The sequence below is a fragment of the Lipotes vexillifer genome, unplaced genomic scaffold, assembly GCF_000442215.2.
Source record: "Lipotes vexillifer unplaced genomic scaffold, Lipotes_vexillifer_v1.1 scaffold1390, whole genome shotgun sequence".
Classification (NCBI taxonomy): Eukaryota; Metazoa; Chordata; class Mammalia; order Artiodactyla; family Lipotidae; genus Lipotes; species Lipotes vexillifer.
Window position 1 is genome coordinate 2,535 of NW_006789620.1, and position 17,450 is coordinate 19,984.

At 45.4% G+C, this 17,450-nt stretch overlaps 1 protein-coding gene and 1 pseudogene across 1 annotated transcript in view; one reads left to right on the forward strand and one right to left on the reverse strand.

Moving 5' to 3' along the window:
• LOC103069304 (NUT family member 2F-like) overlaps nt 1-4,634 on the reverse strand; it is a 5,634-nt gene extending 1,000 nt beyond the window's left edge. The window contains 5 exon segments of the mRNA XM_007462782.1: nt 383-499; nt 891-1,357; nt 1,639-1,811; nt 2,864-2,992; nt 3,949-4,634. Of these exon segments, the coding sequence (XP_007462844.1) occupies nt 383-499; nt 891-1,357; nt 1,639-1,811; nt 2,864-2,992; nt 3,949-4,634 (1,572 nt within the window).
• A 26-nt stretch (nt 4,635-4,660) lies between these two features.
• LOC103069576 (potassium voltage-gated channel subfamily KQT member 1 pseudogene) overlaps nt 4,661-17,450 on the forward strand; it is a 20,283-nt pseudogene continuing 7,493 nt past the window's right edge.

Sequence of the window (17,450 nt, forward strand, 5' to 3'; positions counted from 1 at the left end):
TTCCTGCCATCCATCTGCACCTTATACCCAGATTTGTGTCCTTCCCTCCCCTCTCGGCTCCCCATCCTCCCCTTTCTTTATCCCTGGACTGCACCCACCACAGAACAGGCCCTTCCCCATGCCAGGCCTTCCAGGCAGGGGCTGGATGGACAGAGCTATGTGGCCCTCCTGTTCTGGGGCCCTACCTCTCCCATGTTCACTGGGGTCCCTCCATGCCCTGGTCTTCCTGGGTGTCCCTTGTCTCCCCTCTTCTACTGGGGATCCTTCCCTCCTCTGGCTCCCCTGGGTCATGTGGGTTCCCCTGCTCGCTGGATCACCTCAGGTATCCCCCTCCGTGGGGTCTCCAGGGTCCTTGAGTGTCCCTCTCCCCACCATGGCTCACTTCTTCGGGGGTGAGCCCTTCCTCCTGCTCCAGCTCCTCTGCTAGGGCCAAGAGATCCACGTGTGCATCTGTGGAAAGCAATTCTGCCAGGAATTGAGGGTGAATGACTGCCTCCACCTCGAACAGGAAGAGGAGGCTGTGAGCATCCTTGGCCAGGAGTGTCCTGTGAGACAAGAAGACCAGGAGGGAAAGTGAAAAGCAGAGACCCACCCCACTGTCCTCCACAAGGCAGGGATGGTCAGCACACACACACACACACACATACACATATACAGTCACACACAAAAGAGCACATATATAGAGGCACATACACAGACACACAAAGGCATACACACAGACAGACACAAACATGTACACACATACATCTGCATACACCTCCCCTAACACCAGGCTCAGGAACAAGGAGCTGAGCTTAAGTCCCAACGGCCTGAGCAGAACCCAAGATCTTGGGTGCTGAGTGTTCCATGCCCTGGCATCTTGTAGACCCCAGGCTCCATGACTAGCCTACCTTGGTGACAAAGTCCTCCTGGGAACAGAGCTTGTCAATGTAGCTCAAGAGGCCTGGGTCAGAGTAGGTGCCATCCTCTTCCTGCTTCAGCTCATTTCCGTCCTCTCCACATTCTGCATCTGACTCGCCTGTGGCTGAGTGGACGGGCCCCACCAGCACCTCCATGTTGTCCATATACTCGCTCACAGCCTCAGGGGGAATCTCGTTGGGTGCCTTGGGCTCCGGGGGCCTCTGGGACCTGTGTGGCTTTGGGCGGGAGGGCTGGGCCTTGTGGCCGGACATCCTGGGAGCACAGGCTGAGGCAGAGCAAGAGGAAGGGAAGGAAGGTGAGGGACTCCCGGTCCACCTCCTGACCACCGAGCGCACGTTGGTGAAGGCATTGTTTGGGGGACATTGATGTGGGTGTGGGTGGGTCAGGACCACCTGAAGCCTCATACACTGTTGGAGAGGGGAGGTAAGGGGGGCAACTAAGAGAGTCACAAGTAAGGAAGTGGGGAAACTCCAATTTTCTAGGGGCCTTCCCATCAAGCCCACTTCCTAGGCAGGCTTTGTGCGGGGTCCTTTGACAGGGAGGTGTGAGAGGAGTTACAAAACTGACCAAGTCAATACCCCGTAGTGACAAAGGGCAGCTGAGACCCCACGCCCCCACCCCCTGCCTCGCTGGCTGTTTTGGTTGAAAGACCAGTGCCCCTGTCTTGAAGGAAAAGGATCCACATGGGGACAGTGGCCAACCCTAGGCCCCTGTTACCTGTGCCTTCAACTCCAGTGGGAGCCTGGGTGCCTGGCTGAAGGCCCGCTTTTGGGACTGGGGGCCCTTGAAGATCCAGCTTCAGTGGGGCTGGAGGAGGCAGGTCCTGCGTGCACTGCATCCACTGCAACTTCTGTATCTGCATCTCCTCCTCGGCCTCAAATTCCATGAACCTGGGGGGTTTTGGAGGCACAGGCCACCCTTAGAAAAAGGCCTGGGTTCTGGAACCCAACAAAGGCAGCCAAGAATGAGGGATTGGGAGAGGATGTGTTTTGGGGCCGTCAAGGCCCTGTGAGGTGCTGTCAACAGCAGAGAGCTGCTTCTGGAAGAGATAACAAGATCTGGGACCCCTCCTGCCTCACCAGCACTGGAGGGCATTCAACAGCATAGACCCAGGTCCCTGAATTGAACCAGGTCAACGGGACACATGGCTGACCCAGGGGGCACCCTCCTCATGCCCCCTGTTCCCATCTAGAACCACATGAAGGGCTGACAGCCAGAGGCTGGAACAGGCATGTGTTCCCCACAGGGGTCCTTGCCCGACTCCAGGACCCTGGGCTGGGACTGAGAGTCCTGGAACATAGACCTGGAGACAGGGCCCAGGAGAGGCTGGGCCTCTGATGTGGATGGTGAGCTTAGAGGAGAGGCCTTCCTTTCCTCTGAGAGGCACTCGTTTGTTTGGTTTTGTTTCTTAAACCAAGGGGATTACCATGGAGCAAATACTGGAAGGGCCGGTGACCCTTGGGTTGACGACATACTGGCTTCCCCAGCCTCTTCAGGGATGCCAGGGTACCCACTCAGGCCACTTTTCATGAGGAGAGGGGGTCCCAAATCTATGTCAGTGGCTGCCAGCCACCCACCACTAAGGAAGCAGCAGGCTGGCGGGTGGAGCTCTTTCCCCGGCCCAGCCCATATGGCTGGACTTGGACCCCTACTGGACTCACAGCTTCACCCTGCCCCATCCTGTGACCTTCATGTCAAGGCAAGGGTAGGTCAAAATCAGGGGAGGGCAGAGCTCCTGGTGGAGGAAGGACAGAAGACCCAAGCTCTCAAGCTGAGGGAGGGGTTTCTGGAGGACAGTAGGGCCTCTAGGCTGCGGGGCCCCTGTTCTGGGTGACAGCCCTTATCCTTTGCCCTCTCTGATGAGCACCCTCACGGCCAGACCCTGCCCTCACCCACTTGCCTCACCTTCCACGCAGCGCCTGGGCCCAGGACGCTGACTCACTTTTCCACCATCTTGTAGTAGATCATCTGGTCAAAGTTGCTTCTGTGCTGCCATTCCTGCAAGGCCCTGCACAGTCCCTCCTCCAGAGACATGGTGGGCTTCAGGTGGACCAGGGATTGAAGCACTGGGCTGTAAGACCTTGGGGTCAGTCTCCATGCCCAGCCCAGCCCCCACCTGCCTGACCCCACCCACCAATGTGGATCACACATCACTCAACACAGCATGATTGAGCAACAGGAGGGTGAGAGGCAGGTGTCTGGGAGGGCAAAGACAAGCCTTCCCAGCTACTACTGTCACCGCCTCACACTCACTCGAGGATGACCATCCACTCCCAGGCTACAGCTGGGACACTGGCCTTGGGGAGCTCTTTTCCTCTTCAAGGCTGCCTTTACATAATAAAAATCACTGTCATCAGTGAGGAGTGGCATGTGCCAGGCAATCAGCTAACACTTCATAGATTAGCCCAAGGAGTCTTCTTCCCAGTCCTCTGAGTGAAGTGTGATGGTCCCCTTTTTAGGAGGGATCAGAGGTTTAGGATGGAAATGCCTGCCAGGCTCACAACTCTAGTGGGAGAGAGCCAACGCCCTTAGGAGAGCTCTACCATCACTCTGTTCCTAGTGGAATTCTCCACAACAACGAAGTTGAGGCGTGCATTAAGTGCTCTCCTGGGCCCCGCGCCCCTCCCCCACCTCCGAAGTGACCTCCCCTGGCCATGTACACTCAAGTCCTGTATGAAAGCAGATGGCACCACAGGAGAGTACGGCATCCACTCCTTGGCTCCTCACCTTACACCACGACCCTCTCTGACTGCAAGTCTTCAGTCCATATTACCATGAGAATCATGGAATAGCAAGTTGGCTAGACTCACAGGGTGGTGGGGTCAGTTAAGATAAGGCACATTTCAGTCATGATGTCATAGATTGGCAGCCTCACCCATATGACTGACAATGTGCCTTCTCATAGCATAGACATCGCCCTCAGACCTTGCTTCCAGTATCCCTAGAAACCTAACCTGCAAGTTCATCCCCAATTCCTCTTTATCTAAAAGTTCTGATAAGCTCACGATCCCCTGACGGTTCACTAACATGAGAAAGCAGGAAAGAGTTTCTGCATCAGGACTCTGGGGAAGGTGTCTCCGGGCTAGTGGCTTGAGGCACTGCCAACGTCGGAAGTTACTGTACACGCTCTGGGTGTTAGAGCAGTCACCCTGCGAGGCATAGGGCTGGTTGGTGGCCAGGCTTCCCTCCCTGGAAGTGCCATGTGGCCAAGGCCCAGAGTTCACTGGGTGAATGATAGGGGTCAGCTGGGCAGCTGGTGGTGGAGCTTGCGGAGGAAAGCCTGGGGTCCAGCCTCCCTTGCCAGCCTGAGTAACTCCAACAGCTGGAGTAGTCACAATGGTCTCCATCACAGGGGTTGCTAAGAATATGGGTGCAGGACATGCAGCACTCCCGCTGAGGGCCCCTGGAGCACTCCAGGTGAGGGGGCCCTGAGTAACAATAAAGGTCTGAGTCTTGGGGGCCTCCACTGTCCTCCCTTGTGACCTGACTTGGACAGTGAGGTTGCAAGCCCTGGGGGCACTGGGTCCACGGCCACCATTAGCCACCAAAGGCGTCCTGGGGAAAGCTGGCAGCAGCAGGCTGCTGCCAGGAGGGAATGCTGGGGTGATGGGAGGTGGCAGGTGCTGCTCCCAGGGTGGCCGGTGCTGGGCGCCAGGAAAGGGTGGAGGAAAGGGCACTGCCATGAGAGCAGACAAGCAGGCACCGGGGTTCATGGTGACATCTGTTCCCAGCACTGGAGATGCTGTTGAGGCAAAGGAAAGGAGTGAATGGAGGAGGAGAAGGGGCAGTGGGACTGAGGCTTTCTGCGGCATCAGAGTGTAAATCTCCACAGGTGAGAGACACTTGGGCAAGGGAAACTGCAGCGTGCAAATGTCTTCAAGTGATTTTCATGCCCTGACCTCCAGTTGAGAATTACTCCACCGGTGACCCCGCGCCCATCCACCAAGGCCCCTGACCCCTGTCTGCCGAGAAGAAATTGTCTCAGCAAGCACTCAATTGGAAAGCCTCCCTAAGGCACCCCCTGGCACCTAAGCCTCACAGGCTGTCTCCCAAGACCTGGAACTGTGTGGACACCTGCTCTGTGAAAAATACCCCTCAGCTGGTGTACTAGCAGGTAGGGACCTTCTGAAAGGTAAGTTCTAGGCACCCAAAGGCCCTTTGTGGACAGGCACTGTGTAAAATATTAGGGGCCCACCTCCTCCTCAGTCCTCCTTTTCCTGATGCTTGTATAAATCCCCTTTCATTCCTAGCCTCACAAAACAAACAAAATGCTGGAAAATATCTCTCTAATGGAATCCTGATACAAACCATAACACTGGCCCAGAATGCACCTGCATCTCAGAACAACCCACAGCAGATACGTAACATGGGCCAGGTCCTGCCACCCTCTCCCTATTGCCCAGAGTCTCTGTCATCGCTCAGGAGTTCTGTTCCTAGGAGTTGGGTTTGGGTCTGAGAAGTAGGCGTGTGTCCCTTAGATTCTATCACTTCACACCCAGTGATGGCTGCAGAGGATTAAACAAGGGCCAGGGAATTGTAATGTTACATTGGTCGTGGGAGTACAGGCCTCCTGTGTTCCTTTTGCTTCCAATAATGGAAAGACAATCTGAGAAGCAGGCATAAGCCAGGTGCCATGGTGATCAAGTTGTCTTGAACACATTGCTGTTCAGGAGAACAAGGTACACACAATGGTGCACCTAATTAATCAGAACAGGTGTCATAGGATGTTTTATAGTAAAACAGAAGATCATCTTCCTGACCTGGGCTACACTCCTTCCCCCTTTAAAAAGGGAAGCAGCCTTCATAGACATTCCACCTGAACCAACCCCACTCCGCATCTGTTCCCTGTCTATGAAGGAGTGACATGAAATATCAACAAACTCTTCCTCTCGAGGCAGCCTGAGGGTCCACCATGAGATACTGGACAAGATGAAGTAGGTCTGAAGTACTGCAATTCCACAAAAGGAAGAACAATTCAGAGCAACTCAGGAACCTGAGCCCTCTCTTGGCTGAAGTTACACAGTTACACATCCCTGTTGAATCCAAGGCAAAAGTTACGTGAACTGAGAAGTGAGCTCTGGGCTGGGAGGAGTGGAAGAAGTGTGGGCTGTGGCAGTTAGAGTAACATCCTGCGTAGCTCTCGGAGAGGACACTTCACTGAAGATGTGGCCACACAGAGCCCCATTGAATAGTTTTCTCACCAAGACCATCTCTCCCCACAGCCCCCTTAGATACAATATGCTCCTGTTCAAATCCCTTTGAAAGATATGGTGAGGCAAGTTTCAGGTGCCTCAGGAACACAATACAATTCTAGGCTTTCCTCATGACCCTCCCTGTGTCACCACCATGACAACACACACATCCTTACACACACGTTTCAAAGTGGCTTGTCTCCCTTCTAGAAACAAGCAACCTGTCTGCTGCCATCCTTTCTCCATAGCCAGGGCAATTCCTCTTGATCCACCTCCAGTGACCCCTCCTCCCCAGTGCAGTCTCAGGTTTCCTCAGGCTCCCCAGTCTCCCCAGGCAAAATGTACTTGTGCGTCCAGTGCTCTCTTCTCCCTCTACTTCAGTCCAACTATGTGCCCACAGTGAGGTGTGACGTGTGAACCCGAAGGATGTGAGGGATGGCAGGGTCTCTGAGAACACACCCCCAGCCTATAGGCTTACCTCCTTCTGAAGCCATCCTGCAGGCTTGGGCACGGACTACTGCTGCCTGGTAGCCTCAATGAGAAAAGTCAAGACCAGGACCCAGAGAGTGACCTGCTTCAGCAGATGCTCAGGATCCAAGTAAAGGAGGGACAAGTTTGAATCTAAGCAGTAGAATGTGGGCTGAAACATTCTTCAGTGGGGGAGGGGCAGAGGACACGTGGGTCGGGGTAGGGTCGGGTGGGGGGACATTTCACGAGGGCTCTGGCAGGTAGGCAAGAACCGGAAGTTCCTTCCACCTCACACAGAGGCAACACAATTGGCGTGTGCCTCTTTAGGCAGTTTATAAACTGTTTTTTTGATTCACGGCACCGAGGTTGGACATGACGGTCCCTTCCTTTCATGTCTTTATCCATCAACCTAGTTTTGTGTCCCTCAACACACTCTGCTTCCTACCTGGCTCTTGACTTACTTCAACAGAGACTAGACTTTCTGAACAAAATACCCCAGTGTTAGTCTGATAAACACTTGGGTATTTATGGCCACAAGGAACTGAGTATTTGAAATTAGGATTGTCTCAGCAGATGTAGTGTCTTTGACTGCTGTATGTACATCACTCCTAAGGAAGTGGTCCTTGTGCTCCAACCAACATCCAGCAGGACCAGCCTTACTAATGATCCTTTGTGCTGGAAAGCCCCCGTCCATCAAAAAACTTTCATGCAACCCCCATGTCGAAGACCAGAATTCACTAAATGTCTTTCTCGTAGTATTCCATGGTTCTTAAAGATTTAGTTTTTTACCTTTTAAATGATTTTAATATAATATTTTAAACGAGTAACACCTTCTTGTGGTTGAAATTTAAATTGTGCAAAATGCAATATATGCAGTGGCGAGTCTTCCTCCCACATCTTTCCCCTGTCACCCAATCCTTTTTCTCGGAGGAAACCAGTGTTATCTCTTTCATTAAAATCTTCCCAGAACTGCTTTTGCTGCATCCCATAGGTTTTCGGTCGTCGTGTCTCCATTGTCATTTGTTTCTAGGTATTTTTTGATTTCCTCTTTGATTTCTTCAATGATCACTTCGTTATTAAGTAGTGTATTGTTTAGCCTCCATGTGTTTGTATTTTTTACGGATCTTTTCCTGTAATTGATATCTAGTCTCATAGCGTTCTGGTCGGAAAAGATACTTGATAACATTTCAATTTTCTTAAATTTACCAAGGCTTGATTTGTGACCCAAGATATGATCTATCCTGGAGAATGTTCCATGAGCACTTGAGAAAAATGTGTATTCTGTTGTTTTTGGATGGAGTGTCCTATAAATATCAATTAAGTCCATCTTGTTTAATGTATCATTTAAAGCTTGCTTGTGCGTCCAGTGCTCTCTTCTCCCTCTACTTCAGTCCAACTATGTGCCCACAGTGAGGTGTGACGTGTGAACCCGAAGGATGTGAGGGATGGCAGGGTCTCTGAGAACACACCCCCAGCCTATAGGCTTACCTCCTTCTGAAGCCATCCTGCAGGCTTGGGCACGGACTACTGCTGCCTGGTAGCCTCAATGAGAAAAGTCAAGACCAGGACCCAGAGAGTGACCTGCTTCAGCAGATGCTCAGGATCCAAGTAAAGGAGGGACAAGTTTGAATCTAAGCAGTAGAATGTGGGCTGAAACATTCTTCAGTGGGGGAGGGGCAGAGGACACGTGGGTCGGGGTAGGGTCGGGTGGGGGGACATTTCACGAGGGCTCTGGCAGGTAGGCAAGAACCGGAAGTTCCTTCCACCTCACACAGAGGCAACACAATTGGCGTGTGCCTCTTTAGGCAGTTTATAAACTGTTTTTTTGATTCACGGCACCGAGGTTGGACATGACGGTCCCTTCCTTTCATGTCTTTATCCATCAACCTAGTTTTGTGTCCCTCAACACACTCTGCTTCCTACCTGGCTCTTGACTTACTTCAACAGAGACTAGACTTTCTGAACAAAATACCCCAGTGTTAGTCTGATAAACACTTGGGTATTTATGGCCACAAGGAACTGAGTATTTGAAATTAGGATTGTCTCAGCAGATGTAGTGTCTTTGACTGCTGTATGTACATCACTCCTAAGGAAGTGGTCCTTGTGCTCCAACCAACATCCAGCAGGACCAGCCTTACTAATGATCCTTTGTGCTGGAAAGCCCCCGTCCATCAAAAAACTTTCATGCAACCCCCATGTCGAAGACCAGAATTCACTAAATGTCTTTCTCGTAGTATTCCATGGTTCTTAAAGATTTAGTTTTTTACCTTTTAAATGATTTTAATATAATATTTTAAACGAGTAACACCTTCTTGTGGTTGAAATTTAAATTGTGCAAAATGCAATATATGCAGTGGCGAGTCTTCCTCCCACATCTTTCCCCTGTCACCCAATCCTTTTTCTCGGAGGAAACCAGTGTTATCTCTTTCATTAAAATCTTCCCAGAACTGCTTTTGCTGCATCCCATAGGTTTTCGGTCGTCGTGTCTCCATTGTCATTTGTTTCTAGGTATTTTTTGATTTCCTCTTTGATTTCTTCAATGATCACTTCGTTATTAAGTAGTGTATTGTTTAGCCTCCATGTGTTTGTATTTTTTACGGATCTTTTCCTGTAATTGATATCTAGTCTCATAGCGTTCTGGTCGGAAAAGATACTTGATAACATTTCAATTTTCTTAAATTTACCAAGGCTTGATTTGTGACCCAAGATATGATCTATCCTGGAGAATGTTCCATGAGCACTTGAGAAAAATGTGAATTCTGTTGTTTTTGCATGGACTGTCCTATAAATATCAATTAAGCCCATATTGTTTAAAGCTTGTGTTTCCTTATTTATTTTCATTTTGGATGATCTGTCCATTAGTGAAAGTGGGATGTTAAAGTCCCCTACTATGAATGTGTTACTGTCGATTTCCTCCTTTATGGCTGTTAGTATTTGCCTTATGTATTGAGGTGCTCATATGTAGGGTGCATACATATTTACAATTGTTATATCTTCTTCTTGGATCGATCCCTTGATCATTATGTAGTGTTCTTCTTTGTCTCTTCTAATCATCTTTATTTTAAAGTCTCTTTTGTCTACTATGAGAATTGCTACTCCAGCATTCTTTTGGTTTCCATTTGCATGAAATATCTTTTTCCATTCTCTTACTTTCAGTCTGTATGTGTCTCTAGGTTGAAAGTGGGTCTCTTGTAGACAGCATATATATGAGTCTTGTTTTTGTATCCGTTCAGCCAGTCTGTGTCTTTTGGTGGGAGCATTTAATCCATTTACATTTAAGGTAATTATCAATATGTATGTCCCTATTCCCATTTTCTTAATTGTTTTGGGTTTGTTACTGTAGGTCTTTTCCTTCTCTTGTGTTTCTTGCCTAGAGAAGTTCCTTTAGCTTTTGTTGTAAAGCTGGTTTGGTGGTGCTGAACTCTCCGCTTTTGCTTGTCTGTAAAGGTTTTAATTTCTCCATCAAATCTGAATGAGATCCTTGATGGGTAGAGTAATCTTTGTTGTAGGATTTTCTCCTTCATCACTTTAAATATGTCCTGCCAGTCCTTTATGGCTTGAAAAGTTTCAGCTGAAAGATCAATGCTTAACCTTATGGGGATTCTCTTGTGTGTTATTTGTTGTTTTTCCCTTGTTGCTTTTAATAGGTTTTCTTTGTATTTAATTTCTGACAGTTTGATTAATATGTGTTTTGGCGTGTTTCTCCTTGGATTTATCCTGTATGGGACTCTCTGTGCTTCCTGGACTTGGTTAACTATTTCCTTTCCCATATTAGGGAAGTTTTCAACTATAATCTCTTCAAATATTTTCTCAGTCCCTCTCTTTTTCTCTTCTTCTTCTGGAACCCCTATAATTCAAATGTTGGTGTGTTTAATGTTGTCCAAGAATTCTCTGAGACTGTCCTCAGTTCTTTTCATTCTTTTTTCTTTATTCTGCTCTGCAGTAGTTATTTCCACTATTTTATCCTCCAGGTCACTTATCCGTTCTTCTGCCTCAGTTATTCTGCTATTTATCTAGAGTATTTTTCATTTCATTTATTGCGTTGTTCATCGTTGCTTGTTTCCTCTTTAGTTCTTCTAGGCCCTTGTTAAATGTTTCTTGCATTTTCTCTATTCTAGTTCCAAGGTTTTGGATCATGTTTACTATCATTATTCTGAATTCTTTTTCAGGTAGACTGCCTATTTCCTCTTCATTTGTTAGGTCTGGTGGGTTTTTATCTTGCTCCTTCATCTGCTGTGTGTTTTTCTGTCTTCTCATTTTGCTTATCTTAGTGTGTTTGGGGTCTCCTTTTTGCAGGCTGCAGGTTCATAGTTCCCGTTTTTTTGGTGTCTGTCCCCAGTGGCTAAAGTTTTTTCAGTGTGTTGTGTAGGCTTCCTGGTGTTCTGGTGTGTGAGCCTGGATCTTGTCTTTCTGGTGGGCATATCCACGTCTGGCAGTGTGTTTTGGGGTATCTGTGGACTTATTATGATTTGAGACAGCCTCTTTGCTGATGGCTGGGGTTTTGTTCCTGTCTTGCTAGTTGTTTGGCATAGGGTGTCCAGCACTGTAGCTTGCTGGTCGTTGAATGAAGCTGGGTGCTAGTGTTGAGATGGAGATCTCTGGGAGATTTTCATCATTCGATATTATGTGGAGCTGGGAGGTCTCTTGTGAACCAGTGTCCTGAAGTTGACTCTCCACCTCAGAGGCACAGCACGGACTCCTGGCTGCAGTACCAAGAGTCATTCATCCACACAGCTCAGAATAAAAGGGATAAAAAGTAGAAAGAAAAGAAAGAAAGAAAGGAAGAGGATAAAATAAAATAAAGATAAAATATAATAATATTATTAAAATAAAAATAATTATTAAGAAAAAAATTTTTTTAAGTAAAACAACAACAACAAAAAGACGGATGGATAGAACCCTAGGAAAAATGGTGAAAGCAAAGCTATACAGACAAAATCTCACACAGGGGCTTCCATGGTGGCGCAGTGGTTGAGAGTCCGCCTGCCAATTCAGGGGACACGGGCTCGTGCCCCGGTCTGGGAAGATCCCACATGCCGCGGAGCGGCTAGGCCCATGAGCCATGGCCACTGAGCCTGCGCATCTGGAGCCTGTGCTCCGCAACAGGAGAGGCCACAGCAGTGAGAGGCCTGCATAACGCGAAAAAAAAAAGAATCTCACACAGAAGCATACACATACACACTCACAAAAAGAGGAAAGGGGGAAAAAATAATAAATCTTGCTCTCAAAGGCTACCTCCTCAATTTAGGATGATTCGTTGTGTATTTAGGTATTCCACAGATGCAGCGTACATCAGTTTGATTTTGGACATTTAATCCACTGCTGCTGAGGCTTCTGGAAGAGATTTCCCTTTCTCTTATTTGTTCTCATAGCTCCCAGGGGCTCAGCTTTGGATTTGGCCCCGCCTCTGCGTGTAGGTCGCCAGAAGGCGTCTGTTCTTCGCTCAGACAGGACGGGGTTAAAGGAGCAGCTGACATGGGGGCTCTGGCTCACTGAGGCCGGTGGGAGGGAGGGGATCGGATGCGGAGCGATCACTGAGGCGGCAGAGGCCGGCGTGACGTTGCACCAGCCTGAGGTGCGCCGTGCATTCTCCCGGGGAAGTTGACCCTGTATCCCGGGACCCTGGCAGTGGCAGGCTGCACAGTCTCCCCAGAAGGGAGGTGTGGAGAGTGATCTGTGCTCGCACACAGGCTTCTTGGTGGCAGCAGCAGCAGCCTCAGCGTCTCATGCCCATCTCTGGGGTCCGCCCTGATAGGCGTGGCTCACGCTCGTCTCTGGAGCTCCTTTAAGCAGCGCTCTTAATCCCCTCTCCTCGCGAACCAGGAAACAAAGAGGGAAGAAAAAGTCTCTTGCCTCTTTGGCAGGTCCAGACTTTTCCCCGGACTCCCTTCCAGCTAGCCGTGGTGCACTAACCCCCTGCAGGTTGTGTTCATGCAGTCAAACCCAGTCCTCTCCCTGCGTTCCGACCGAAGCCCGAGCCTCAGCTCCCAGCCCCACCCACCCCGACGGTTGAGCAGACAATCTTCTCTGGCTGGTGAGTGCCGGTCAGCACCGATCCTCTGTGCAGGAATCTCTCTGCTTTGCCCTCCGCACCCCTGTTGCTATGCTCTCTTCCACGGCTCCGAAGCTTCCCCCCTCCGCCACCCGCAATATCCGCCCACGAAGGGGCTTCCTAGTTTGTGGAAACCTTTCCTCCTTCACAGCTCCCTCCCACTGGTGCAGGTCCCATCCCTATCCTTTTGTCTCTGTTTATTCTTTTTTCTTTTGCCCTAGCCATGTACGTGGGGAGTTTCTTGCCTTTTGGGAGGTCTGAGGTCTTCTGCCAGCATTCAGTAGGTGTTCTGTAGGAGTTGTTCCACGTGTAGATGTATTTCTGGTGCATCTGTGGGGAGGAAGGTGATCTCCACATCTTCCTCTTCCGCCATCTTACCCCTCTTAGCTCCGTGGTGAGTCTTTTTTGCAGTCTTAAGGGGAGTGCATTCAATTTTTTAGCATTATGATATTTGAGGCAACATTAAGATATGCTTTATCAGGTTAATGATGGTATTTCCTTTAATTTCTGGTTTGCTTAGTTTTTATCATAATGTTGAATTTTGTCAAATGACTTTTCTGCATCTCTTAAGAGGGTCATATGAATTTCTCTTTTTTTATTAATGAGGTATATTCATTGATTTTCAAATGTCAAACATCCCTTACATTCTCCAAATAAACTCCACTTGGGTATGATGTCTATCTTTTTTTTATATGACTGCAACTTTATTTAGTATTTTACAACTTTGCTCATGAGAGAGATTGGTCTGTAATTTCTCTTTCTTCCTTGTCAGGTTTTGGAATCAAGGTTATACTGACCACATAGAAAGAGTTAAAGATTGTTGTCATTTCTTCCTTAAATGTTTGGAAGAAGTCATCAGTGAAGTCATCTGGGCTTTGGTTTTCTTTGTGGGAATTTTTAATGACAGATTTCTTTGGTGCGTAATGGAATATTCATAGTTTCTACTTGTGACAGTGTTGATAAGTTGCATTAATTGAGAAACTTGTACATTTCATCCAGTTTTTCATATTTATTAAGGTTATTCATAATATTCTTTTGGTATCTGTGGGTTCTATAGGAACAACTTTGTATCCCTCTTATTGTCTATGTTTCTCTTATTTTGTTGTTGTTTGGCCTTTTTAGGTATTTATCAATGTTATTAATCTTTATAAAGGAACAACTTTTGATTTTGTTGATTTTTCTTAATGGAATCTTTGATTTCTGTTTCATTGATAATCCTGCCTTATCTTTATTATTATATTTTTTCATTAGGTTTGATTTGCTCTTCCTTCGCTTTCTAGCTTTTTGAGATGGAAGCTTAAACACTTAACTTTTAGCCTTCTTTTCTGTAAGAAGACTCTAAATTTTCTTTAAGACATCTTTAAGGCTATACATTTTTCTGTATGCACTACTTTGAGCACATCACACAAGTTTTGATATGTCATACATCACTATTTTTCAATTCATAATATATTCTAATTTGCATTTTGATTTCTTCTTTGACGCTTGGATAATTTTAAAGTATACTGTTTAACTTCCAGGTAGTTGGGGATTTTCTGGTGGCTTTTTAGACCTTTAGATTAGTTCCTTATTGTCAGTGAATATACTCTGAATGATTTCCTTGTTGAATATTGTAAAGCTTTTCTTTATAGCACAGGATATGGCCAATTTTAGTAAGTATTTCAAATGCACTTGAAAAGAATGTGAATTCTGTTATTTGATTCTATATATGTCAGATCAACATTGTTATTTATGTCAGTCAAGATAGTCTTTAATCTTTACTGATTTTTTTTCTATTTCTTATGTTAACTGTAGAGAGAGGTATGTTAAAACTCTCACTATCTTTGCATTTTGTCAGTTTTCTTTTACTTTTGTGAATTTTTGTCTTATGTATTTTGATTTTATGTTATTGAATACATAGAGATTTAGGATTTTGTGATCTTGCCTGTTGAGTTGATATTATAGTAAAAATGAAATATTCCTGTTTACAGCAAGAATAATTAATAGACATAAAGTCTATTTTTTTCTGATATTACCGTAGTTCCACCTACTGCCTTTTGGTTAGTATATACATGCTGTGTCTTTTTTTATCCTTTACTTTCAATCTTTCTCTATCCTTATATTTGAAGGGTGTCTCATAAACAGCATGTAGTTGGGTTTTGTTTTTAAATATGCTCTGACAATTTTAGTCTTTTCTTAGTTTATATTACCTAGTTTACATTAAATACAATTACTTATATAGTTGTGTTTATGTCTATCCTACTATTATTTGTTTTCCATTTATTATATCTGCTTTATCTTCTCTTTTGCCTTCTTTTGGATTAATTGAATTTTTGTCTTTCCATTTCCTCTGTCAGTTATACATTTATTTATGTTTATTTTAATGTTTACATGAAAGATTACAACATGCATCCTTGATATATTATGACAATACAAATTATTATTTTTACTATTTCCCAATATTGGAACTTTGGAATGTCTTAAACTCCGTTTGCTAGCTTCCTACTCTTCCCCCATCCTTTCCAGTATTTATTTGTAATGAATGTTATTTCTACACATATTTAAACATGAATATATTTCCTGATGAATACTCAATGAAATTTACCCTCATATCATTTACTCTTTATGTTTTTCTTCATTCTCATGCTTCCAACCAGGATTGCTTTCCTTCTGCCAGATTAACCCATAAGACTTTCCTCAGTGTGGGTTTAGACTAGAAGTTGGTATAATTCACTGAACTCTCAGCACTAATAAATGATAATAGGGCCCTTATAGTTGGCAGTTTGGCAGTTCTTGTGTCAAAATTTATATCACACACACCCTTATTTCTACTTATGGATGTTATCATACAGATTCATTTGTGCATCATACAATGTAAAATAAATAGCACTTGCTTGGAAATAATCTAAATATTGATTATTAGGCAGCTAGTTAAATAAATTATAGGTCATTTTCAAGATGGAAAATTTAATAACTAAAATAAGAATAAAGTAGCATTTAATGCATCAATGTAAAATGATCTCCAAAATAATACAGTTAATAAAAAAATAAGGCAAAAGAAGGCATTTCCACATATTGTAATGAGGTACTTTGATGTTCTGACCAACCTGTTAGTGAAAACAACCGTAATTTATAGGTAATATATATATATATATAATCACTGAGGGATTTTAAACAGAGTTAAAGGTCTAGGGACTTGGATGTTCAAGAAAATTCCTTTGGGAGGTTAGAATGAAGACATTTTGCTAAAGCACCTGAGTAAGATTGTCATTCTTGCTATAGCCAAGTTCTTCAAGTTTAGGATGGAGCTGTGTCTGTGGTTTCTTAGAACTCCCTCAGTTAATATGTATGTGGAGGGAAGAAGGGATGAGAGGGACAGATCATTGTAATACTCACTTTGACTTCTCTGAGGACGGCCTGGTCTCTCCTGAATTCTTTTTTTCTATCCAGCTCTGCCATCTCAGGAAAATCACCCAGAAGACAGATCTGTCTTGAAATTCTGAAAGCTATGGCTCATGTGAGCTCTAATTGTCACTTCCTGAATTTTTTCAGTTCCTATGTTTTTATTATTTGTCCTGAAAATAGGTACTGGAGTGTCTTCCAGGAATGTACTCGCAGATCTGCCATTGTCATGATTGCCTTCCCTAACTCCTCTTCTCCCCAGTCTGTCCTTGAGTGACCAGTTGACAGATTACTAGATATCTCTCATTTGTCCAGTTTTCAGTCAGGAATGCAGATAGAGCATATTCCCTCATGGGAAATATTAAAGCCTCCTTTCACAAAACTATGGCTTAATAAGGCTGTGGTGAATCACCACATGGGTCTGTGTGTAAGAAAGCTTTGATTTGTTCCACTAGTTTTTTTTAATGAGAAATAATGGGATAACTAGATAATAGCTTTCCATCTGTGAAGACCTTGAGAAGTCTGGGCAAATCTAAATGTCTAAAATATAAAGGTTAAGAACTGGTAATTCAGTTTTTTTGTTTGTTTGGTTTTGATTTTTCTAACAGATTTATTGGAGTATAATGGCCTCACAGTAATGTGTTAGTTTCTGTTGTACACCAAAGTGAATCAGCCATGTGCATACATATGTCCCCATGTCCCCTCCCTCTTGAGCCTCCCTCCCATCCTCCCTATCCCACCTCTCTAGGTTACCACAAAGCACCAAGCTGATCTCCCTGTGCTATGAGGCTGCTTCCCACCAGCTATTTTACATTCAGTATTCGGTAGTGTATACATGTCGATGCTACTCTCACTTTGCCCCAGCTTCCCCCTTCCACCCCGTGTCCTCAAATCCATTCTCCATGTGTACATCTTTATTCCTGCCCTGCAACTATGTTCATCAGTACCACATTTTATTTTTTATTTTCCATATATATGTGTTAGCATACGGTATTTGTTTTTCTCTTTCTCATTTACTTCACTCTGTATGACAGTCTAAGTCCATCCACCTCACTACAAAAATCTCAACTTCGTTTCTTTTTATGGCTGAGTAATATTACATTGTATATATGTGCCACATCTTCTTCATCCATTCATCTGTCAATGGACATTTAAGTTGATTCCATGTCCTGGCTGTTGTAAATAGTGCTGCAATGAACACTGTGGTACATGTCTCTTTTTGAATTATGGTTTTCTCAGGGAACATGCCTGGTAGTGGGATTCCTGGGTCATATGGTAGTTCTATTTTTAGTTTTTTAAGGAAACTCCGTACTGTTTTCCATAGTGGTTGTATCAATTTACATTCCCACCAACAGTGCAAGACATTTGCCTTTTCACCACACCCTTTCCAGCGTTTATGGCTTTTTTATTTTTTTTTAAATGCCCTTCTTTCCCCA